General features: G+C 38.1%; 2 protein-coding genes across 2 annotated transcripts; both read right to left on the minus strand.

Moving 5' to 3' along the window:
- Positions 1-843: 843 nt before the first annotated feature.
- On the minus strand, positions 844-15,346 carry HTATSF1 (HIV-1 Tat specific factor 1). Its single transcript, XM_053955876.1, has 9 exons — positions 15,046-15,346; positions 11,314-11,518; positions 10,958-11,005; positions 9,663-9,817; positions 8,485-8,648; positions 6,804-6,903; positions 6,203-6,292; positions 5,589-5,726; positions 844-5,220 (listed from the first exon to the last, which is right to left on the minus strand). Exons 1-9 carry the CDS (start codon positions 15,214-15,216, stop codon positions 4,936-4,938), a joined length of 1,356 nt encoding a protein of 451 aa, XP_053811851.1. The 5' UTR covers positions 15,217-15,346; the 3' UTR covers positions 844-4,935.
- A 2,520-nt stretch (positions 15,347-17,866) lies between these two features.
- On the minus strand, positions 17,867-25,603 carry BRS3 (bombesin receptor subtype 3). Its single transcript, XM_053955758.1, has 3 exons — positions 25,105-25,603; positions 22,100-22,451; positions 17,867-21,504 (listed from the first exon to the last, which is right to left on the minus strand). The coding sequence occupies exons 1-3, from the start codon at positions 25,533-25,535 to the stop codon at positions 21,097-21,099; spliced, it is 1,191 nt and encodes a 396-aa protein (XP_053811733.1). The 5' UTR covers positions 25,536-25,603; the 3' UTR covers positions 17,867-21,096.
- Positions 25,604-25,850: the final 247 nt, after the last annotated feature.

The raw sequence follows: 25,850 nt of genomic DNA on the forward strand, positions 1-25,850 counted from the left end.
TCCAGTCCACCAGCAGGGCAAGAGTCTTCAACATCTCCATTCCTCCTTCTCTGACTCCCTTTTCTAAACTGTCTCATACAGCAGAGATTTCCTCTGCTAAAGCTTTTCAAGACCTTATTTGAGATCTTCCTCTCATGCTGACAGTTAAAGCACTCCTCAGGTTAAGATGGCATCAGTTTAAAGCTCCTAGAAAGGACTACAGGGTAAAATGGGATTCAGGAATTGAATGACTGATTTCAGGTGCTTTTAAAGCATCCAAAGTGTCAAAACTTTGAAGAAAAAAAAATTTAAAAACCTTTGAGAATAAAAATTAAAATTCTACTTGTCCTTATTAAAAACATCTTCACAATCTCAATTTTAACTATGGTATCTGCAGTGATCCCTCCTGCTCCTCTTCTCTCCATGCAGGTCCATAAACACCCCAAGCCAGGAAGAAGGTTGAGACCAAATCCATAAATAGGGAACAAATACCACGCTCCCACTTACAGTTCCAGCAACGTGCCTAACGGGTCCAGCTGGAAGGTCTGTCATGTTAACACATGTGGTTTATAAACTGAAGCCCCTGTGCACCACATGCTATGGTATGTTTTACTGAGGAAAAAAAGACAAATGCGTTACCTTGAAACTAATCAGCAGAGACTTGTTCTGTTCATGAGTTTGTTTATTAAAAAGGTAGTATAAAACACAACCCCTTTAAGAAACAAATCGAAGACAAACAAAGGGTATTCTCAGATGCTGTCACAAGTCTAGACATTATTCAAATAGCATTTGCTTTGTAATGTTTTTCTAAAGGATAAATGAAAATGATTAATTTATTGAAAGAAAATCACCTGTCTGAAAAAATTTCCAAGTCTACTTACTGAAAAGTTTAATCTAACAATATACTTTTCATATTACAGAATGAGCAAAAAACCAGTTTGCTGCAAAAGATTTCATAATTCTATAAATATTTTACAGAACTTTCAGAGTATTCTGACAGTAAGATGTCAAGCTATAAAGAGCACTACAATATACACAAGTCAAATCAACACAAATACACAACTCACAGAATTCATTTACCATACTGCAGTATGTTTTCTCAAATGCAGAAATAAAAATAAGAATTTAAAATCCAACTAAAATCTATAAAAATGTATTTTTAAATTTTTTTCTCAAATTTGGTTTGGTTTAGTTTCAAGAATTCCAGGTATGAATATTGATGAAAGGCAAGTTTGGGTTTCTATGAAGCATCCAACACCTTCAAGTTTTCTTAAGTGAATTAAGCTAATTATTTGTAACTGTTAATAGGTTAACCTTAACTGAATAATGAGTAGGATATGTTTTAGCTAAAATGCACTGCATTTAACATACTAAAGATTTTAAGTGAATTGCAATCCTTATACAAAACCTAAGCTGTACGAGGGACTGAAATTCAATTTTAAAAATTTTAAAAAGCCAGCAGGAAAAGCAGATACACATTTTGATGCAAAATGAAACTAATTCTCTCTTTACACCGGTATACAAACATTTGAGAACACACAAAAAAAGAGAAAACCTTCTAAAAAGCCTTTTATTTTGAGGCTTTTTGTCTCCAGGTGTCTACCTTGGCCATGCTCCTCCAGCCACGTAATGTCTGGTGAATACCTGTAACTCCATAAAAACTCCTTCCCAGCAAACCACTGAATAGCATTTGAGTCTAAAGCAAACTACCAATTTATCCTGAAGCTAAGCAATTATTTTGGATGGTTCAGAAAGTGATTCTGCCAAATTACGCTGAAGGATCAGTTAATAATCTGTTGTGTTGTATTTAAGTGGCTTTACATCCATTTTATTACACTGAAAATTGGTAGAAATAACTATTTCTCTAGTTCAAAACTGAGCAAAAATAATCATCCACAAATTGTTTCAGCCTGCTGCTAGTTATTGTTTTCATCATATACAGAGGAAAGAAGACAGAGTCTCTTAAAATGAACCTCTCACCAAAAGCATAGGGATGGAGGAACATTCAGTATACTTGAACACTGTAATGGGACCTAAAAAAACCCTAGAAACTGAGCAAAAAGGTTGTTTTTTCACTTCTAATGAGCAAGGAAAGTAATTAGAAAACACTTTTAATTAAAGAAAAAATAAAGTGAGAATTCCTTTAGGGTTTTAATTTCTTACCAATTTGTGTATGCTGTTGATCACAAAGAAAAATACGTAAGTTTAAAAAGCAACTTTGCTTGTTCAGATTTGTTAAAATGTCTCAAACATTACTGCTCTATACTATAAGAATTCCATAATCATACTTCAAAATAGCAATTTTAACTTCTGTGAAAATTCTTGATTTCTGTTCAGATTTATAGACATTTCATAAATTCAAAATAATTTCATAAATAATTTCAAAAAGGAAATATCTAAAGAATTTGTTTTTAATGAAAATCTGCTGGAAAGTCACAGCTGCATTAACCTCTCCTTGGACTACTAAATGTATCAATAACTCAATGAATAGTTTATAAAAATATATTTTGACATTCTACTGGGGAAAATGGAGGTAGACAAAAGGAAAATACAAGTTTGAGTGTAATTCCACACTTGCACATTTGCATGGAAAAAGAGCTGTTATTACTTAAGATCCTAGTTAATAGGAAAGCCAGTAAAGCATTTGGTCTCAGTCTTTTTTGGTGCTCTACTTTAGTGTGATGTCTAAAGAAGGTGAAAAGACTAAGAGCACATTGAACTTCCGCACCAAGCCAGTCAAATTTGCACATGAATTGGAGAGAGGAAAGTTTACTGCACATACAGCAATTCCTTGTTTTTCAAAGTCTTATTTCAAACACTAACACTAACCTTGTTCTCCATATCTGATACCATGATAAGACTTGATAGAACTTTACAAGTTTTTCACATTTTCACAAGTTTCCCTGTATCAGTTGTAATTCCTCTGTAAAACAGGTGATTTAACTGTGTAGTGTTACACAACTGGGCTCCCTTAAAAAAAAAAAAAAAAAAAAAAAAGGAAACAAAAGACAAGAGATCTATAGCCTAGAGTCTAGAAGCTGGAAGAAAAAAAGGAGCACTGAAAGCAATATTCACCACACTAAACTACACTCCTCATATGCAAACACTTCCAGCTCTTAAAGGTCTGTGGTGCTTCTTACCAATAAAATAACTAAGGCAGAATCAACACAACCCAGAAATGTGTCTGAATACACCACTACATGCAGCTACTAACCAGGCAGTGTTCCAGATTCCCTGAATTCTTCAAACACCTGCTTTACTGAAACACACAATCCACACACTTGGAAAGATGAGAAATTTGCCTTTTTTTTAGCTGGCAAGAGCTACATCTCTTCTTTATAATGCAACTCAAACTGGGAAATTTGTCATATCAGGGTATTATGAGCCCCCAGACTTTTAACCCCTGAATTCAATTATGACAGCTATTTTTGTCACAAAAGAAGTAATTTATAACCACAATGGCAAGTGTTAACTTAGATGCTCTCACTGGCATAGCCACCCACACATATTGACTATATATTAAAAAAACCCCAACAAAATAAACTTAGACAACCATATAGAATTCAGGAAAAAAAATCTGTATGGCAATCTCAGAGCACAAGGTTTGAAAATAATATTTTCAGAGTATTCTGATTACCTCATGATGGAAACACAGCATCTATAGTTTCTTGCAATCCAATATGAAAAAATTAAAAGGATCCTCCTTGCAAATGTATAATGGTAACCATCCATATAAACAGCATGCAATGAATTTTTAATCGTTTAGTGCCTAAATCCATGTTCTTCTATCCTCACTTTACAACACAGTGCAATTCTAAATTAAGAATGACTATGCCCAAAACAGCTCCCCCCAGTTATTTTTGAAAGCCTGCCACTTATTAAGATATCTTAAGTTACAATATCTCCTAAGTCCTTGCTTTTGGAAATATTTTGAAGAGGCTAGCATTTGCTTTTTCAATATAAGAGCATTATTTAAAAGCATATTTTAAAGTATTCAACTCTTGCACAACAAACTGCAGTTTGAGCTGCCAAAAGCATTTAAATTTCATGAAATATGGAAGATCCTCCCCACTGTGAAGAGCACACAGAGCTAAACAAAAATGTTGAGAACTCACACTCATCATGCTAACAGAGTTAACAAAAAACCCTTACTCTAATATAAAAGCAAGAACTAATAAAGCCACCAAAAAAAATCAAAAGCCTATTTTGATACTTACTGCATACAGACCATGAGAGTGTAAAACCAATGTTATTGTGGCCTAGAATACACGTGTTCATGCACTTCTAGTCTCCTTGAGATAATTCCAGCTTCTAACATCAACAGAAGGGGAAGGAAAACTTCATTTGCTGAATGCTGTGATTTAATAACCCCTTTTCACTCAGTTTGCCTTAGGGTTGCTACAGCAACACTGTCTGCCACTTTCTTTAAGCTTGTGACCTGATACTACTCATCAGCCACCTAATACATAGCAACAAATCCAATGCATTCACCCTATCTGGATCACAGCAGATGTTCCATAAAATGATCCAACATACCAGGACACAAATTACTGAAATACTGAGTTCCGAGGGAACTTGACAGGAAAATTAACAGTACAATCCACAAATCTTGTAAAAGCTTTGCATTACATAAGTTACATATAGTTACATCAACTTAAGGGTTGAAACATATTTCACACTCACATCATGAAACGCTGACAAGCATAGTTAGAACAGAAGAAGCCTGATGAGTTTTACTGTGTTCTTGAAAACTTGAGTTACTTCACGTGAACAGCCAATTAATACAAACTTTTTGAACCCCATTAAATGCTGCTTTTAATGAAAACTTCAAACCACACAGTTGATGACATTCTAATACACCTACATTCATATGAATATTGCCTGCAGTCACTCTGAAGAAAGGGATACACTCGAACATCACCCTAAAAATCATGCTTTCATAAAGCATTAAAGATGTTATATATCAGCTTCACCATCACTGCCTGCAAGGCTGCTGTCTGTGGATGGAGCTCCATCTTCATGAATACCCTCACCATTTTTCTCCCTCTTATGAGTTTCATCATTTGCCTCCTCTTTAGGTGTCTCATTAACCTCTGGAGGTTGATTCCCTTCGGGCAGTTTAACATTACTTGATGCAGAACCCGAATCAGATGTAGTTTGCTGCTCCTTTGCATCAGGATCCCCTAAAAATGACTCCCACACCTTGAGCCTTTCTTCCCTTTCTCTTGCAGTCTCCTCCACCTGTTAAAGAAGTATTTATACACATCATTAGAGTCAGTCATACTTGTCAAAATGAGTATTTACTCAGATGAAACTAAACAAATATTTACATTTTATATATATATACAGAAATCTCAATGCTGTGAACTAATGATCTGTATATCCAGCGGCTAATCCTCTAAGTTGACACTTTCAGTACTCAAACAGGTCCTCTAATTTTTTTCTAAGTTGAATAATTGAGAATTATTTTTAGAGACATTCTACAACTTTTGAAGAGAAGCAAGATAACACAGGCATAGTCAGGGGAAGGAATGCCAAGGACTCCTAGAAATCAAGGAGATTTACTGTTTGGAAGACATATTGGATAAAATAGAACCACAAAAAGCTACCTGATAATCTGTTACACCATCCCATGTTTCAGCACTGAGCTGACGGCCACCAAACCACCTTCCATTTAGAGTCAGCTTGCACAGATCAGCTTCTGTTGCTTCTTTAAATGACACAGAAGCGACGCCATCAGGGTGCCTCTGTAAGGACAGGCAACTCACATTTAATAACATTCTAAATAATGCATTCATTCCAATAGCCTTTATACTGTCTTATAAAATCAATCAGGATATAGCTCCATTCTGATCATACATAATCATGTTTTAAAAGTTCAGTTTTCAAGTTTCCATACATTGTTCTATTGGCACACACAACACAATTTTTGAACACAAAACAAAAACTATTTCAGCTAGCTTAGCTACAAATAATGTATACATACAGTTTCAAACTTGTAACATATATCCAAGCTCCTGGGAAGAGTTAGTTGTCTTTACATGGGCTGAAGTATACCAGTGCTAAGACAATAAGTTCCAAAAGTTTTAAAGTACTGAAAGATTAAGTCAAGTTTCCATGAAGTAAACACACCCAAATGAATGCTCCACTCAGAGCAGCCTAAATGTTTTGCACCTTTGCGCATTACATCAATTCTGCCAACACAACATATAAAAATACATACATCAAATACGAGAACCTTCTTTACTTGACCAAACTTTTCACATTCTGTCCGCAGATCTTCTCTTATCTCATTTAGCACTAGAGGGTCCTCCTAAAAAGCAATTACACAGCTTTAATTAAACACAAGCACTCACTTCTCTCAGCTCTATTTTAGCACCATCAGCAGTGGTACACATCTGTCAATCTGTTAAAAGTACATAAATTAAGTGCTGTTATGTTGCATTTTCAAAGCACCTGGGAGTTGGCAGACAGTTCTTATTTGAATTTAATAAATACTACTTGTTAATAAAGCTATTTTGTGCTCATTTCTCCATTCTAACTACTACTGTTGTTTATCCTCTTTCCATCCCAAAAAAGAGTATTGTCAGATATATAGGTTTTTCAGGCAGTGAAAAACCTTGACTTGAAAAATACTTTCTTGGTTTTGGAGAGAGATGAATGAATTTAAAGCAGATGTTTGGCACAGGAGAACACCATTCCCAAACAGCAAGTTTAGTTTTGTTTTCATCTGCTTGGCATTTTGCTACAATTTGTATGGCAGAAAGCTGAGACATGTTAACTTCTAACAGCAGAATCTACAGAAGCAAACTGCATTTTCCTACCTCGAAGTCCTTGGGGTGAAACATATTCCTGATAATAACGATGCGTTCATGCCGCATTCGAGTTGCCCCATCTTTCTTCTCCGGCCTCCAATCCAGCTGTCTAATGAAATGAAGCAACAGTAAGAAGATATTGTTGCGGCTGTCTTCAGTTTCTACAAGTATTTGTTGAAAAAAAAAATCATTAATTCTGCATTTCTCGCAATACATTAACATGTATTTTGACACAAAGAGTTATGTTATTCTTCTAAAAAAACACAGTAATTACCCAGGTTTCCTACTGCTACAACGCATTTGAGGTTTTAAGGTACTTAAAGGCTCATAGAGGGAATATAAATAATTTTTCAAAGTAAAGTATTTTTTAAAACACTGACAAAATATTTATGAAATATTAATTCCTTCCTAATAGCAACTCAGATACAGGAACCAGCTGTTTTCAAGTGCAATTCAAGCGTCAATATCTGGAAAAAAGGAGATCCACTATTCCCCTAGGTAAAATTTAACTGCTTTTATTTAAAAGAACATGCAAGGACACATTGACTCTTACACAGTTATTACTACAAGATGTATTTTGTTCCCCAGTGTAGAGCCACTAACACAAACTAGTCAGATAACCCAGCACATCTATTCTAGGACTTTGCCTTCTCACAGCAAATCTTACTTCTCATAGAAATGCCTACTTCATATCCTATTACAAAAACCCTCACATGTTTACTTACACTTTTAAATCTCAAGATCATATACTGGGGTGGGGAAATCTTAAGTTTCTTCTTGTACCTGCTACTTTATCTGAAGAAAACTTGGATTTCCAATAAAAGTAGTTATACCAGTAAATTATGCTCTTCAACTCAAAAGGAACACAGTCCTTTTATTCACACAAATTGCTGTCAAATGCAATTTCATAATTTTCATATACCCGCCTACACACTGGAGACTTCTTACAGTAAGAACTATCAGTGTATTTTTGGGGCAGACATATTTCTGGCTTTAATTGATAAGATATCAAGTAGCCTTGCTCCCCTTAACTATGGGAAAACATTTCTGCACTACTATTTACAATGCTTCGTGAATGTTGCTTTCACTGAAGTATCAAAAATATTCCAACTTTTTTCTTCTTTAATCTACGTCTTCTTGGTTCCAAAAAGCAGAAGAACAATTTTTAAGAGACAAAATGAATCGAGGTACAACTCAAAGCCCACTATATTTTATAGCAGAGAGAGAGATGTCTGGGGGAATCTGCAGAGATAATTTAGTATTTGCTCCTGACAGCAAGCATTTCTTGCCCTTTGCAAGGGCAACTAGTGCAGTATGGCACTAAATATATGTGAGCAGCCACAGTGTTATGACCTTCCAACAGCCCAGATATTGTGACAGGACTTGCACGCCCACATCCACTGAAGAGGAAGAAAATCTTTTATTTCCCCAGAGTTGTAATATTTTCTTCTACATCTGAAGGCACCATTGCTCCCTGTGTATTGATTTAATGTGTGAATGACAAAGAAGTTAATCATATAAACACTTAAGTTCGGAGTTAGCCCCCTTCAAACGTGCAATAGTTAAGCTATTGCACGTCAGGTAAGACTTTAACCTTTGCAAAATTTAGTACTGTATTTGAAAGAAAGCACCGCTTTACTAATAGCACTTAGAATTCAAGCAATATTTTACTGAAATAAAAAATACCAACTTCTGCTGTTGCGACAATTTCTTCTTGTAGTCTTTACATTTCTTCTTCTTTTTGCTTGCATCATACTCCCCCTTCAGCTGGAACTTTGCAACTTCTACATGCAATTTATAGCCTCGGATTTCTGCTTCATCCAGAAGCCTCAAAGCAAGTTGAACTGATTCTCTCTATTTGAAGATAAAACACAGCACAAACTTTAAAGCACATGGCAAAATCAAATTGTATTCCAATAACATGCCATTAAGTATACTGTTCTAAGAATCAAGTCCCTGAAAACCATAATGTCATCTTCTGACACACAGCTGGCACTGTTTTCTTGATGAAAACTCAGTATTTCTTCCCTCCTGTTGTAATTGATTAATACTTCCAAAAGCAGCTGCATATATTTCATTCAAATATGTCACAGACACTAATCTGCAATATCTAAGCAAGCTAATGAACTTAAAAGCAAGAATAAAAAGGTTTCAGGGGACTGATTTCGTGTAAAACTTGTATCACTTTTCCAAGAACAGCAGATGTTGAGACTCTTAAGTAATTTTTCATGTTTTCCTAAAAGTCCTTTAGAGTGAGGACCGTGTTTACGCTTGTGTACTCCACCGTCCTAACTACTACAATTACAAAACTAGCACAGACTACAAGCCATTTGATTTAGTACTGCCTGGTGCTTCTTGCAGAACTAAAGCCGGCTGCACTTCCAATCACCAACTTTCCAAATGATTCACAAGTGCAACACATAAGGAAATAGTACTGCAGCCTAAATTTTTATGGCTTAATAAAGAATGAAAGCAGAATTCTGAACCAAACCAGTTCTCAATTAAAAGCTGTAAATACAGGACTACAGTATGTTTCTTCCTGGCTCATTATTTCTCTATTTTTGGTTACACAGAAGTGCATTGTCAAAGCAAAAGGTGAGAATCTTCCCATTTCAGCCCATCATCTCTGGCACCCACGATGACAGTACATAGAGACATGTTCAGCAGGTATTATGGCCATTTGCAGGCTGAGGTTGGATAAGAGGAAACAAACGAGTTAAGTGGGCATTTCTGTGTGAAACTTTAAAACGGACACCCATATTCCAAATTGTGCTTTAGATTTTCAAGAATCTTCTGAACGTGATTCTGAAACAATGGCCATATGTGCCTTCAGTGGGATGGAAAACAGCATTTCAGTGCACCACTGACCTTCAGATAACAACAGAGGCCATCTCCTTTAAGATTTCCTTCCTTATCTTTATACAGTTTGATCTTGTGTTCTTCTGTCTGAGGATCTCGCATGATGATACCACATTTTGACATGACTTGTACAAATTCATCTTTCGTAATGTCTGGAGGTAAACCTGCAAAATAAATTCAAACAGAAGGCTTAAATATAGTCTATTTTTTAAAAAGCCTCATTAGAACAAATCTTCCCATAGCCTTTATTTAAACTAAAGATATCAAAAAGGACAACAATTTACATACACTGCAAGAAACCACTGCCCTTTGGCATTACCTTCTAAGCATTACTTCATACCAGCATTTTGAAAATCCTTGTACTTTGTAATAGGTGTAACGCACAGAAAAATTTCTGTGTTCCCTAATATGCACACCTAGAGATTTATTGTCACACATCATCAACACTGCAGTGGACACAAAGGCCTCTGCAAACATAACTCTCCTGCCCAAGCTTCAAGTTCCACTGCACTTCTAGGTATCAGAGACAAAAAAAAAACCCCATAAGAACACAACCTATAAACAGACAACTGTTTTCTCCACTCTCAAATTCAATAAAAGAGTAACTGATAATGTATAGATATTTTAAGAACTGAACTCCGAATTGAGAATAAGAAAAAAACCAAAATGGATGAGAAAATTATGTGTATGTCCCATGCTAGTTTGGCCTGCATGAAGATTTTTGAAAATGATTGTGAAAATGTAAGTATGTGCACTCCTGCGACTGCTCACAACCACCAAGTGTACCCAAGTATATGTATCTAAAAATAGCACCCCACCATCCAAAAGAGGTAGAAAAACACAATAAATAAGTACACAGATAATTTCATTTGAACTTTCATATTACTTTCCCACTCTTTTCCCAACTTTTTTTTTACTGTTTCCTCCTTCTTACCTAATAATTTTATTAGAACAAACGAAAATTATAGATTAAGTGACGCATATAGTTGATCCACTGTCTCATCATAAACTTGTCATTATCCTACCCCTTAAAAGCCTGCAGAAACTGTTGCTCTTATAAAAGAATAAATTAGTGACTTGGCTGACACAGCTCACAGAATATCCCATTTAACAGATACAAGCATGGAATACATCCATTCTACTTCTTTCCCACATCTGCAATTTAAAGGTCACAAAGACATTACTCAGTCAAGAATATAACATTAAGAGCTTGCAAGTGACAGACTGAATAGATAATATTAGAGACATATGAGTCTCTTTTACCATGTTTAGCTCGAAGTAGATAAATAAACACTATTACTTACCTGTCACATAAACATTTGTGTTCCTGTCTTCTTCAACATGAAACCACCCTAAATACAAAAGGTTTAATTCAGTTATGATAATACATTAAATATAGGAGCATAAGCATTTATATTCCATCAGATTTATAAGAATATTTGCTTGCTCACAGAGAAGTTCTGAACATGCCTTGCTTTCTTTCCTTTTGTATACAGATTCAGGAGGATACCTATGAAGCACCACACAGTTTTAGAACTATTCTGCAAATTACCAGCATAACCTTATCTTTGCTATACCAGGCAGCAACAATCAACTACCAGTTTTCCCTCAGTACAATACAGGTTACGGCCTACACAGAGGAAAGTGCTTTGTCACTTACCTGGCTCTAGCTTCCTTTTTTCCAATTTTTGTTTTGGATCCATTTGTTTTTGTCCTGTCTCATCTGTTGATGCTTGTGTTCCTGATTTCTTAGAACTTACTGGTTGCTTACTTTCAGTGGCTGTACCAGAAGCAGATGAAGTATCTGTCTCATGTGGATGGAAGCCATAGTTGGCATGATAGGTTGCCAGGAAATCTTCTGTTATCTGAAAAGAAATTAAGAAAATTAATATAAAATTTCAAAGAAGTATAAATATAGGTTTGTATTTCAAAGTTAGTTAGGTGACGGTCATTTTCTGATCTGGCAACACAGAAAATAATATTTTAAAGCTTTTTAAATTATCTTTGCAAAGCCATACACACAACAAGAACAATCAGTTCAGGCACTACCTGAACTAGACCAAAACACAAATTCCATACGTATGCATATGTAGTTTTTATACAAATGTTTCACAAGTTCTGCGATTTTTCAAACAAAGCTTTCTGCTTTCCATGCAAGTTGGATCTGCCTGAAGGACAGAAACCAAAAGCTCCTGGCCGTGGCAAAGTGTTAAAGTGATACTGATGGTAAGCCAACAACTTATCCACAGATGATGAATGACTGACATTTACAGGCATCTGCCTTTTCATGGAATCATTTCCAGAGATGACATATATTTGTGCTGACAGGCAGTAAATATTGCACTTAATTGGAGATGTATTTTAACACATTGCTTCTAAGGCAATAGGCTTTACTTTATATCCTACAAATAGACAGAGACTGACTATATTTGGATAAAATATAAGATTGGCCAATGCCTATTGGCCTATGCTTTAGAGATCAAAAGAAAAAAAAACCACAAATTGCACACAGTACTTCCAGCCACTGGCAATCGCAGGCAAAGAGATACGTCACAGCTGCTTTTTTCAAAGCAAAAATCCCTGCATTATGAAGTAATTTCTGAAGTTGCACACTCTGAAATATTTTTTTCTCAAAACTGTGCTTTAACCTTTGAAAATCTTATCTGACTCTGACCTTTGCTGCACTTGCTTCACTTGTATTCAAAAGGGAACAAAACTTCATGCCATTAAGCTATTGTAAGAGTGCAATTTCAAGTGTCAGTGATGAAAATGTAATCTCTTATCTTTCATAATGATTTGAAGCTTGATGTTTCAACTCTAAAATTTCATTATGACAAATCAGAAATGCAAAACTGACAGTAACAGGCTTGTCAGGAATAACGCAAGATGCCATGGAGTCCAATAACTTTAAAGGTTAGCATAAAATAGCTCTTAGGCTAAACAAGATTTGCCACACACCTCAATGAAGAATGTAAATGGCTGCTCTTACAGGTATGATGTAACACAGCATCAAGACAAAGTACAAAGTACATTTAGTGGAAAAAAGAAGACTCTGCTCTAATCAGATTCATTATCTTTGACATTAGCCATCTTAGCAAATCCTTAGCGCCACAGCTGATGAGATCCAGAGAATTAAGAAGCTTCTGCACTTGCTGGTGAACAGCATTATTAATGTTCATCAGAGAATCTACTGGTAAATTAGTGATTAAACCTGCAAAAGCATTACTTTTCAGCTTCCAGGGGAATTGCACTGTGTGTAAACTTCCATTTATTCTTAGCAAGTTATCTACCACAGACTAGCAAATTTTGCCACTCCGTAACAAAGATGTTTTTTGCATAAAATGTTATCATCCTACCACATAACCACTACCACTACTTCACCTTAAAATGTCTTTTTACAAGCACAGAGGAGTTTATATACATATAAAGGCTTTTATTGGAACTTCTGTCATACCTGATGGCACTAAAAATAAGTAGTCACAGAACTATTTACTGGGGACTTCAATCCAGTTCTGGTGGAGAATATCACAGAGATCAGTACTACATACGCACCCACACAGTCACGCAGTTTGGGGTGATTAAGCTTATAGAAAAAGAAACACAATACTAGAGGACATGTGAGCATGTAATTAACTGCTGGTGCCACTGAAACGGAAAGGCATAGAATAACCAAATGAAGAACAGATATCCTGTGCTTGCAGATGACAGCCAGTGTCTGTATTTTCACAGCAAGTGATGCAAGCAGTAGATGAATTCCATGTTATTTTGTGCTATGTCTGTGAAACGCTAAAAAAGTTGGTATTCATCAATACAGTACCATTGAAATAAAAATAACTAAATAATAAACAACACTGCAATTGCTTCTATTAAATATTTTACTGTCTCCAAATTTTTCTGGGGAATGCTGGAAGATAATATCATTCACTTTTTGCACTGCTTTGAAATATGCTTTAGTGGAAGTTCAGCAGAGCAGCAGTGCAATCCCAGTCAATAGGTAACAATTACTTAGACCAGTCAGAATACTTTCTTTTGTCAAGAAACAGAGATTAAAAATTTCATTACTGCCCAAGGAGAAAGAAGTACAGCTTCTGGTTACAACAGTCTCCTCAGTTTATCTGGATAAAATTTCTGTTATTAATCAGCACAAGAATTCTATGGTGTCCAGCTGGGTAAAGAATCTTTGCACAGCACTGTGGGTCATAGATAGGTCACCAACTTCTATTACACATCATATTCACTAATGAACTTTTCTGCTCCTATTTAACCTGCCCAACCCTTAATGCTATCTCCTCTCCAAGACAGAACAGATAAGAAAAGCACTTAGGAAAGATAAATGCTACTGACAAGAGACACATTTCCCCTTCTTCAGAAGAAAGGGAAGAAATGGGAGCAAAACAAGAATCCTCTTACAAATTACTATACTTACTAGATATAGCATCCCACAAGGAGACAGTAATGCTCATTTCTCCACTGCTCCGCTTTCTGAGTCTGGATTTTTCACATTTTTGCCCCTCCATAAGCCATCTGCTCCACAGACACCTGCCTAGGTTTACACGCATTCAAACCTGGCACTACAGGCTTCACTCTGCCTCAGATTCTTTGGATTACAATGAATTCAGTCACAAACTAGAATTGGCACATTACATCCATCAAGTAGATGCCATAAAATGTCTTAATATTAAATTAAGTAATTGCCCTCATTCATTGCTATACGAAAAGAAAGCTACTATTTCACTCACAAATCAGTAGATTGGCTCGACGTATTAAATTTATGTTCATTCGCCCCTTGAGGAACCATGTTATTATAGCAAGATCATATTTTATAGTTAAAACATTTAACCAACTTAAATAAACCTAAAAACTGTAACATATTTCCATGCCGTGGAATGCCACTAAGACAAATACCGTTATTGTTCAAGTGCACTTCTAAGACTGAACGAGATGGAACAACACATCTCTTATTTGACATAATCTTCAGATAACAATAAAAGAGGCATAATACTACTCTTTTTTCATCTAGACTTCGTAACATACTAATTCATTTCTACACTGCCCACAAAGAGATCACCACAACTACTGTGACAGAGACCTAAGCACATCCCAGGCACCTCCGATCAACATCCACAAGCATAACCGTGACTTCACCCCAGGTCCGAGGAACTCTACAGATTCTCCGCCCAGGAGAATAGCCAATGCGCAGCTCCTCACGACAGCGCAGCCAGTCAAGGACGGAGACGACAACGTAATTTAAAAAGGTGTGGTTTGGTGCTGCTGAGACTCGCAGCAGACACGATGTGTCTGATGTGGGTGAATGAGGACACCTGCGTACCGACGAGATCCGGCATCAACTGCTCCTTCTTCTCTCCCTTCCTAGGGGCTTCCCCGTACCTACCTTGGGGAACCAGGCTTTCTTCTCCAGGTCCCACTCGTAGGCAGCCCCGTCCGCCGGGTCCACGTAGGTAAAGGGGTCGGACTCGCCCTCGCCCTCGGCTGGCTTGGCCCCGTACTGCTGCTGGAGCTGCAGCTGCCGGTAGAACTCCTCGTTTCCATCCTCGCCGCTCATCCTGCCCCGTTCACTGAGCCTAGGGCACCAGCGGTCCTACCGCCGCCGTCTGAGGCACGCCCGCCCTGCCCCTCTCGGTGGCGGGAGCCCGCGCGGACAGCCCCACACCTCACGCCGCGGCCACCGTCACCGTCCCGGGCCCCGACGCGCGCACAAGACCGGAAATACTCCACGCGCCGCCGTACCTTCCGCCCGCCCCGCCCCTTTACCCCGAGCTATAGCCAATGAGACGAGCGGCATTGGGGCATGCGGGGAGCGGCGGAGCCAATGGGGAGCGGGAAGCGGGGGAAGAAAGCCCTTCCTGGGGAGGGCGGACGCAGGGGGCGGGCTCTGAGGTCAGTGGGTCCGTCGTGGGACAGGGGCTGTCGCCGCAGCGGCCCTGCCTCTTTTTTCTTGCCGAGTTTTTTTTTCCTTTCTCTTCACCCTCAGACTGCAGCACTATTTCAGCACAGGCAGGGGCTCTGCATGAGGGCAGCTGCCTCTGGCGCACCAGGCTGCTTTGGGCAAGAAGCTGTATCTTGATCGGCCTTGCATGGGAACTACTGCAGCTTTACTTACATGAGAAATAAAAGTTTAGGGCACAGAAAGTCCTCCCTGCTGCATGCTTTTGCCTGTTGCGCCTACGACAACACTGGACAGTGAAGCGGCTTGCTGCCAGTGGTGCTGTGCAAGGCTGGCTGCCGTTCAGCACTGGAAGTGCGCGCATGTCCTAGTAGAGGCAAAGGTAGAACCAAAAATAGAAAAATGAGATTGAAATGGCACTCTAAAAGTCAAGATATCACATTGCTTCTCTCTGCCCTCTTGGCTGAGGGTGTCCAGCGGTTGTGTTTACGTAGGAAAGGGTTGGTACGTCATATTAGTGGGATGAAGCTCAGCTTCAAAACACTCAATTCCTTTTGCAAACCTCAACCTAGAGTTATAAAACCGCGTGTATCAGTGTGCATGTTATAAATAAAAATTTAGCTGAACAGCCCCAACAAAGCTGGCAGTGGCTGGTTTCCAGGGGCAAAACAATCTTTCCACTCAGAAATAAAAATTATAAAAAGAATTTTTCTGCAAATCAGTATACCAGGAACTAATGGAATGATAATAAAATCAAAGACGTGTGATTGTGAAGCCCTTGCAGGGAGAGATGAACATCAGCTCCCTGCTTGGGCACCAGCTTGTCAGACAAAATTGCTGAGGATATAGAATTCTAGTAACCTTTGCTGTTGCACAGGGAACGTACAGCCTAGTTAATGACATCTTTGATGCTTCAAGAATTTTCTCTAGGCAGGTCTATTACAGTAGTTGTCCAAAGATTGCTTTGTGATCCCTTATAAACTTACCACCTAAGGGACATTTGTCTTCACTTTCAAACAGTTATTGGATTTTGGAGTGGAGCATGAGAGGCTTGATATAAACTGTACTTGCTTATAAAATTTGGAATTGGATATATATTTGGAAATCAGGTAATGACAGTCCTGAACTTTGTAAGAGAAATATAATTTAAGTCTTAAACTGCTTGTTTTATTTTTGCAGGGTTTTTAATGTTTATTACCTGAGTGTTTGCAGTAAGGTCTGTACAGCTTTTCCTGCTGTGTAGATCTGCATACAGCAAGGCACTGGGTTAGTCCTGGGGAGCAGGAAATCCATTCTCAATCCAATGGGAGTGAGAGAGTGCTTCTTGTGCAGCAGGGTTAATGCTCAATAAATCTGCTCTGCACACTTTGATGTAGTTATGAGGACAAACTGCCTCGAGTTCCCTCACACTTCCTTTGCATAACAGAACGTGTGACAGCAGCTGCTGCAGCACAACCTCCAATGATATCACTGCCATCTGTTCCCTCCTCCTTGGTAAAGACACAGTGAACAGCCCAGGGACACGACTCAGCTGGAAACTCATCATTTTGTGGGGTCAAGACAACTTTCCTCTCAATCTCACCCTTGAAATTACATAGATCATGGCTGCACAAGCACTGCTGCTGCAAGCTGCATCTTCTGAGGAGGGTGCCAAGAGCTCAAGCATTCCACAGCTCAGATCAGTCCAAGCTGTCAAGAAACGATGTTTTAAATTCTGGCAAAATGTCTCAAAGTAAATATTAAAAGGACGAATTAGCATGATGATTCTGTATCTGTGTCTGTGTGACACGAGCCAATTTTGGCTCATCAGAGCTGATTGATGTTCTAAAGCTACAACCTGAATGTTGTTCTAGAGGGACCACCTACCAAAAATACAGATAAATTGGTTTTTCTGAAGTGTTTTGCTCCCTTTAATAGGGGAACCAGCAATTTACTGGCTAATCCTTAATTAGGTAGACACTATTTTCCTGAGCTGTTTTGTTAAGTCAAGGCAGTAACTAATGACTAAGTACAGACAGGCTACTCCTCTTTGAGCTTTTCAGGGATCTGGAGCCTGTAGCTGTTACATAGATTACTGAGAGTGATGAGGAGTCTTCATGGTAAGAAAAATTACAGAACCAGTACAGATGTACTAAAAATTCAATATTGTGTCCCATACATGGAAATTCCACGTCACAGTTCACCTTGCACTGAGGGGACCATCTGTGGCAGACCCAACAATTAAATGCTGATTAAAGCCCATATTACATTTTTAAAGTAACACTGATAAAATGTGTAAGTGCTGTAGCTGTGTGTAGTTTTGGGTTATTCTTTAATTGTAATATTCTCGGCAAAAACACAGGAGCGTCAACAGGCAACCCATGTAAAATAAAACAAAACAATTTTTATGGGAACAGGAGCAGGAGCTTTGAAATGGCTATAATTGTGTAACTAACTTTTATACCCCAGTCACTCTCACTTTAGCAGTGTTTCACATAGGCTTCTTAGTTTTTGTGGATTTTGGGGGGCGATTAACTAACTACAGATATTGAAACTGTTGCTAATGTGCACATGAAATGTGTACATCTCATTCACAAAACAAATGAAAAAAAAAGTACATCCTAGAAATTGTATTTACTTTCTCAGTATGACTCCGTATGGACAGAACCTTTGAGGGAGTCAGCCTTTCAGCACTTTGTGCCTTTTTTTCTACCTAGTCTTATGCTGTGGACGTAAATAGGGAACCCCTAATTATTCATCCCTTTTATTTGCGAGATAATACTCAGTACTTATGTAAATAGATGATATTCCCATACGCTCTTATAGAATCACACTTGTATTACTTAGGTGTGAAATAATCTGATTTTGGAATGCCAAGAAAAGATTGCAAAGGAAACAACCCTTTTCCCTTAAATCCACTTATGGTAATGTGGGGAGTAGATGTAATAAATAATGATGTTTGTGGGGAGTAGATGTAATAAATAATATCACATTGGTTAGATAAAAATATATGTTGACCCATATATCACTCCAATACATCATGCCATGAAGATTTGAATATACAGAATTATCAATTCATAAAGTACACAGAATAATTAAATTGTGTCTTGAAATATTGCCAGTCTTTAAAAAGAAAATGTGCAGAATATAGCAAAAACATCAGTTCTGGAACAGAATATATTCACACTAGAAAGACAATCCAGTTAGAGGAGGAGTTACACAAGCAAAAAGTAGCTGCATGCAAAGGAAGAAAAATGGTGATTTAGGAAACTGGGTTTTAAGGGTTAGCCAAAGATTTTGCAGTGGGAAATTTGGTCTCTGACAGAGACAAATTGTGAAGTCCAGAAACATGTAGATCTGTTTCCCAAAGGCATTACTAAGCTAGAATAAAAAATGCTGTAAGCAATGGTATTGTTGGTGGATATTTCTTTTGTTTAGAATTCCCTGTAGTAAGATCCAGGAAGATAAACGTAGGTTCATATGTGTGTAGGCTTATCTACTTATTTCAGTCTCACCCTGCAGCTCCATGAAGGAAAGAGAGAAGAAGAAAATAGCAGTGCAACAAGTTCATATTTGTACAAGGTTCTCTTCCAGGCAATGTGTTTCATTGAGACAAAGAGAGTAAAATAAGGTCTCTGGAGTCCGCTATTTCTATACTATTGTATTTCCATTTCTTTCAGTGATCCTATCCTGGTGTGCAACTGGTACAATAAAAGGAGGAATCTATTGGAAAACTAGTGCTTGCAGCCTTGCAGCTTGTAACATGAGGACCATAGTAAAACAAGGCCAGGTCTGATGGGATTAAACTGGTCCGTCATTAACTGGTTTACGATGATGACAGAGGTTGTTTTGCAATGCCCCTGGGATTTATGGTTTGGCTTTATTTTTCTGATTAGAGCAGGCAACAGAAAGAGTCTGTAAATACATTTTCTCATCTTATAATCAACTTAGTTAATGACACATGAGTGGATGGATTTCTAGCCATATGTTACTAAGGGGCTCTGTGCAGTTGAAGGGGGGCTATACCTTCAAGGGTTAGTTAAAATTGAAGTTTCTGTGACTGACAGAATTATTTTAGTTCATATGTTGCAACTTCTGTTCTATATTTTAACGCACAAATTCTTTCTTGGAATAAAAGTCCCTTAGTTTAAACAATAGAAAATCTATTTGTTTTCTATTACCAGCTTCCACAGACAAAATTCTAGTTCAGGGAACATAACATTCATAAAAATAAATGTCACTCAAATATTTTGTAACATGAGGTAGGAAGACTTGTCTCCAGTACTTCCTGATGGGAAGGCAGTCCCTGTCAGCAGTGCTGCTGAGCATGGACATGCTGTCCTGGTTTGCTTCTGCAAGCCCAGTCATAAAATCAGTGGATTTGAGATTAGAAGGCCTATGGCATTAAGACAGCCTATCCTAATGTTAAAAAGGGATGCAACTTGAAGAATAGAAAATTAGTATAGTAGAAAAAATACAGCTCTCCCAGTGTGCTTGAGTATCTGTAGGCCACTTAGATACAACCACATACACTACAGCAGGAGTGGATCTGTGCAGGTAAAGGGGTCAGTCTGACTCTCCACACTGTACATTTTTCGCTTCAAACTCACTCTAGCCTGGTTTGGTGGATTGGACACACAGTTCCATCTTAGAGAAATCCAGGCTGTGCACTCAAGACCACTTTGGGATATAAAGCAAGGCAGGAATGGATGTTTGAGCACTTCAAAAGTGCATCATAAATCCCAAATAGAACTCTTGATACAGATCCACCCCAATTTATTGTTATTAAGTCACTGTAACAATAAAAAACTCTGCACTATTGAGATGTTTTACCCATATATCACAAAGAATTTTACAAGTGTGATTAAAGGTGATTATACCTTTCTCAGAGAAATGATCACCTGCTCATTCCCTTGACTTCTTTAGGAACATCCATCTCACTACAAGGCAGTCAGCTCTTACCCAGAATTTCTAAGTCACTGACAGAGCAACAGCTACTATGGATCTGGCCCATAATGCTTTTTCTTTTTTTATTTCACAGTGCTACAAACCTTAGCCTTTCATTTTAGCATTATTTTTCATGTATTTACCCATTTTTAACATTCAGGACAAGAAAATAAATAAATCAAAAATGTGCCTGGTTGATCGTGTTATGACCAAGTGGCTTTGCTTGCTTGCTGTGGATGCAAGGAGTTGTCAGAGGGAGCTCTCAGTCATGACTCAAAGAGCAGGTCACCAAGAACAAAACTATCCTTACAGACATTTCTTGCACCAAGTCTGCTAAGTCCTCTCCTGCCCAGTCCAGGAATTCCAGCTAGGAATCAGTGCTCATGCCTGGGAACGTGAGTAATCCCTTTGAGCTTATGCTGGAAAGTTCAGCTGTTGCTGCTTCTTCCCCCACACAATTTGATTTTTTTATTATATATTTTGAAAAATGAGGAACTCACTGATGAACACACTTTCACAGACAGGGCAAGCCATGGCACCTCTTTCCAGGATACCAGTAGCAGTGACTTGATAGCAATGACTCCGTTTCTGTCCTTCTTCTTCCCACACGGACTAAACACTTTCCTCTTCTTTCGTGATGCTATAATCTGTTAGCAGTGTAACACTGATTTCTGAGCCATGCATGCTGCCTGTGACTGACAGGGCTCTGGTAGGAGAACTGCTCTGGGGAGCACTGGAAGGCTTTGCACAGAATGCTGCCTTGCAGCATGAGACTTGCTTTTTAAAATGTTGGCGGAAACTTTTACTCATCCAATAAAGAGCAAAAGGATTGACGCAGGAATTACTGAAGGCCAAGGTGCGGGAAAAAATAGTTGCTATCAGATGAAAGGTGGAAGCATTGACAGAAGTGTGGTATGTGAAAGAGCGGTACAGGTAGAGGATGTGGTTGGGCAGCCAGCAGAAGGCAAACAGAGCCACAAGCACCAGCACTGTCTTTGCAACTCTCTTGCGGGATTCAATCTACAAGAAGGAAATGCATAGCTGGCATTAATAGCAATTAGTAAAAAGTTTGTGTTGTTGGTGCTGATTTGCAAAGCAGTGTAAAAGTCTAAATGCTGGAGTAACCAAAAAAGCAATAAGTAAAAATAAAATTAACAAACAAATAAAACCCCAAACCAGAAGATCTAAACTGGAAAATAAATCCACTTCACAATTTTTTAACAAAGCATTCCCAGTGAAAAGCACATTTATTTTCCATTGTAAATCATATGACACTCTCATCTAGACTAGGACTTAAAAATACAGTAATTAATATGTCAGTTCACATGGATGAGGTCCCAGTGTTAAAATCCAATGTTTTAACTCTTCAGCTTACAGGGTCATGATAAAGCACGACATACCCGTCTCTCTTTAGGAAAGAGTGGGCACTCACAAATGATGAGTCATGAGCAGGCGCCTAAGTGCACAGATAAGTTTGGATTCAAATTTGGTATGGCCTAAATTTGTGGAACTTTTTACTCCATTATCAGGTAAAGTTTTGTACTTAAGAATTAGTATTTAATCAGCACAATAGACTTTGGAAAATTGGAGAGTTTAGTGCTTGATCAGAGCTTACCTGCTTATGGGCATGAGAGTGTTCTTCTGCTGGCATGTTGGATGTACTTTTATATAAAGTTCTGGCGATAAGAAAGTAGTAGACAGAAATGACAGCTAAGGGCACAATATAGAACACTAAGAAGCAAACCAGGGAGTGAGCTTCCTGCAGAATCTTCTCAGATACAGGATAGGGGGCACACGCCTCAAAAGTTACATTTTTCTCAGGATTGCTGAAAGAATACAAATCTGAAAAAACAGCCTCTGGGATAGAAAATATCATGGAAACAATCCAAACACAGCCTGCTTTACAGCAGGTCTTCAGGAGCGCATCTGAAGTTTGCAGTTCCAAGGGTTTAACGATGGCTCTGTACCTAAAATGACCAACATCGCTGTCAGAATAAACACAGAAATAATGTGAGCACAGACTGCAAAATTCTTAAGACTAAAGCCATTACTGTTCTTGCTAAACAAAGGGTGCTGGAATTCTCTTGGAAATGAAAGCAGACACTAGCTCTTTGGAATCAAAATGCTAAAATTCATTTCAGGCATGAATTTTAATGGATTGACAGGCAGGAGTTGCCATTAAAACTTTCCTATGTAAAGATGACTTCTAAAGTTTGGATTGGGATCACTAAGGACAATCATCACTCCTAATTTTATGATTCTGCCTTGAAAGATAAATGATGGAATTAGTATGCAACACCAATGAAGCTATGAAACAGGTTAACTATTTTATAAATAGATGAAACCAAGCATGTTCACCCCTCCTTTCTTCTGTCTTCCTGAGACCCCTGCTGAATGCAGTGATGTGACTCAAACTAATGCTCCAGGATTCAATCTTATTTATAAAGCAGGAGAGGGCACCACTGTTGATTCATGCCTTTGATTCTGTAGTATATGGACTGAGTCAGGCATACAAGAAGAATCTGGATTAATCTATGGGTGTGTGATGATCTGTGTGGAAGTGGGACATGGAAAAAGGCCAACTTCCATGAAGGCGGATGAAGCACAGGAAACAACATACCCTGCTCCTAAAGGACCAGGGAGTCTTGGTAATGCAGAAAGAAGCAACCCCTCCAGGGAAGCACAAGGCTGGCATGAAAAGGTGGTGAAAAAGGACCCAGAGGATAAGAAAGTTTAGTTGTACTATTTTGCACAAGCTGAGGATCTGGTCTTTTTCTCCTCTAGGCAAATTTAAATGGAAAGCTGGAAGCTGGCTTGATATTTATCAAACAAATAACATTTTTATTGACTTTGAGCTCTTCTAGTATATTGGAACACAACAGTCTGGCATTAAGCCCGTGACTGATCTGAGCTTGTTCTGTAAGTTTACAATGTAATTACTCTGTGAGAATGTAGTGCAGAGTATTTATGTAACAGCTACCATGAAGAATTAAATACAGAAGCAAGTGTCTAAACCATAGAATCAGAGGAGAGTTGGGGTTGGAAGGGATCTTTAAAGGTCATCTAGTCATGGTGAATACTTAATTGACATCCTACAGGACCAAGACCTTGGAGCTACAATAGGTTGTTAAGTGTAAACATTAGCTTCTCTTCAGCAGTAGTTAAAAAATCCTAAAATAAACCCAAACTAAAACAGCAACAAAAAAGCAAAATGTTAGGTAGTATTAGAAAAAAATGGAGAGCAAAAGAGACAATTGTGCAATTACCTGTATCCCTGATTAATGCAACTTTTGATTATCATGTGCTGCTCTGCACACCTTAACTAAAAGAAACACAACCTAAGGATGGATTAAAACATGAATAGCCTGGAGACATGAATAGGGATCACTGTCTCTTCCGACACAAGAGCCAGCACCATCAAATGAAACCGTGTGCAGTGCAGAAATAAAAGGAGTTATTTTGTACAGGCAGTGACAGTCAGTACTAAGCAAGTTCAAGAAAAACTGAACAAGTATCCAAAAGAGAAATCCTTTGAGGTTATTAAATAGACAGAAACAACATCTGTTCAGTTTCATCTGAAGGCATAGGGTTAAAAATGTAGTTGGATAGAGGTTTTTATTCTTCCTATGTGTCTTTTCTTGTCCTTATACTACCACTGCTGGAGGCTGGTATTGCTCTACATGGATCCTTGATTTGACCCTATGCGGTCATTCCTGTGCTGGCTGATTATTTTGGAGTACAGTTACAGTACCACTGGTAAAATTCTGGACACATTAACAATTTGCTATTACATACAATGCACAATTGCTGGCAGACAAGATGATTTTTTTTCTCTCTTAATACTAAATTTCTTTTTTTTTTTCCTATTCCTCAGTGCTCCTGCTGATTGAACTGAAATCTCCTTAGTTTTGTTCATTTGAGAAAGAAGTACACAGAAAACAGATTCAGCACTTCCTGACAGCAGTCAGAACACTGATCCCTCCTAGCAAGGCTGTCATTACAACCTGAGTTTAATTTCAAGGCCCCTGGGCTAAAATATTTCTGTAAAAGATAGAAGAACTACAAGAGAAAAAAAAAAAAATATATATATATGTGTTCTCAAGGTGAAAATTACATTAGCCATCAAATCATGAGAGTCATTCCTTTGTCCCCTAGTTCTGTTCTGTGTTTTCTTTTGGCTTTTTATCCCATGTCAGTCTTTTATGTTCTAGGATTTTAAAGCTTCCCTGAGTGCATAGGTTAAAGAATTTTCACTCATAATCAGTTCTACTTCTTATCTTCCTTGACTACTTCAGTATACCACTAGATAGCACCAATATACTGTCTTTTTCTTCACTTAAGCCATCTCCTTTGTGCAGTTGAGAAAAACCCTTGTACTGTACCTCAAACTAATAAAAGGTCAGAAGAGTGAAAGAGTTTTCCTCGCCTCACTCCCTTAAAAAAAGTGCTACAATTTTACTAACATGCAATTTTAAATTACATGGGAGACTGATAGTTTGTGATTTTTAGTCTATTACAATGTGCCATTTAAGACTGTGCAAAATGATAATATCTGCTATTTTATTAATTTCTAACTTCAAACCTGCAGCATCTCCTGGCAAATCAGTTGCACAGACCCACCTGTCAGCGCTGAGAACAGTCAGGGTAAACACTGATACTCCAACTGATGTTAACTGGATAAAAGACAGCAGCTTGCACCCAATTCTTCCGAAGAGCCAGGTATCCACAATGTAGCGCGTTGCATCTATAGGCACACACGTTAACAAAAGCAGCAGGTCTCCGAATGCCAGGCTGGTGATGAAGATGTTGGGAACCGTCTGCATTGATTTAATCTTGAAAAAAACTTTGATGAGTATTGCATTTCCAAGGAGCCCCACTGAAATGATCACAGCATATGTAACATAAATGGTGCACAATATTTCTAATCCTGGAAAGGAGTCTTCAGTCCATTTTTCATTTGTGGTTTCATTATCAGAGCTTGATTTCAGTTCTGTACCAGCCACAGATGCACACAAAGTCTGATTAGCTGATTGCAAGTATAATTGAGACATTTCTTTAACTGTTTCTTCTCCCCAGGCTGGACTTCAATTGATAAAAAAAATGTTTAATATTTAGCTTGCAGCATGTCAGCAGGGTCAATGGAAAGGTACAGGTTTGTGTCTGAAACTCAGATTCCTGTTGCACATTAACTACTTTCACCCCCTTCTGGATCTCAAAACATGCCTAGGAGAAATGCACATAGATCTTGTTCTGAACTGGAGAGGAGGAGAATTTTTTTATTGGCTTTTCAGCTAGTGGAACAGAGAGGGAGGAGGAAAAGAGAAACGGAGTTCCTTTAAATACATTAGCTGAAATGAGGTGGGATT

This window comes from Vidua chalybeata, chromosome 14 (assembly GCF_026979565.1).
Source record: "Vidua chalybeata isolate OUT-0048 chromosome 14, bVidCha1 merged haplotype, whole genome shotgun sequence".
NCBI classification, from domain to species: domain Eukaryota; kingdom Metazoa; phylum Chordata; class Aves; order Passeriformes; family Viduidae; genus Vidua; species Vidua chalybeata.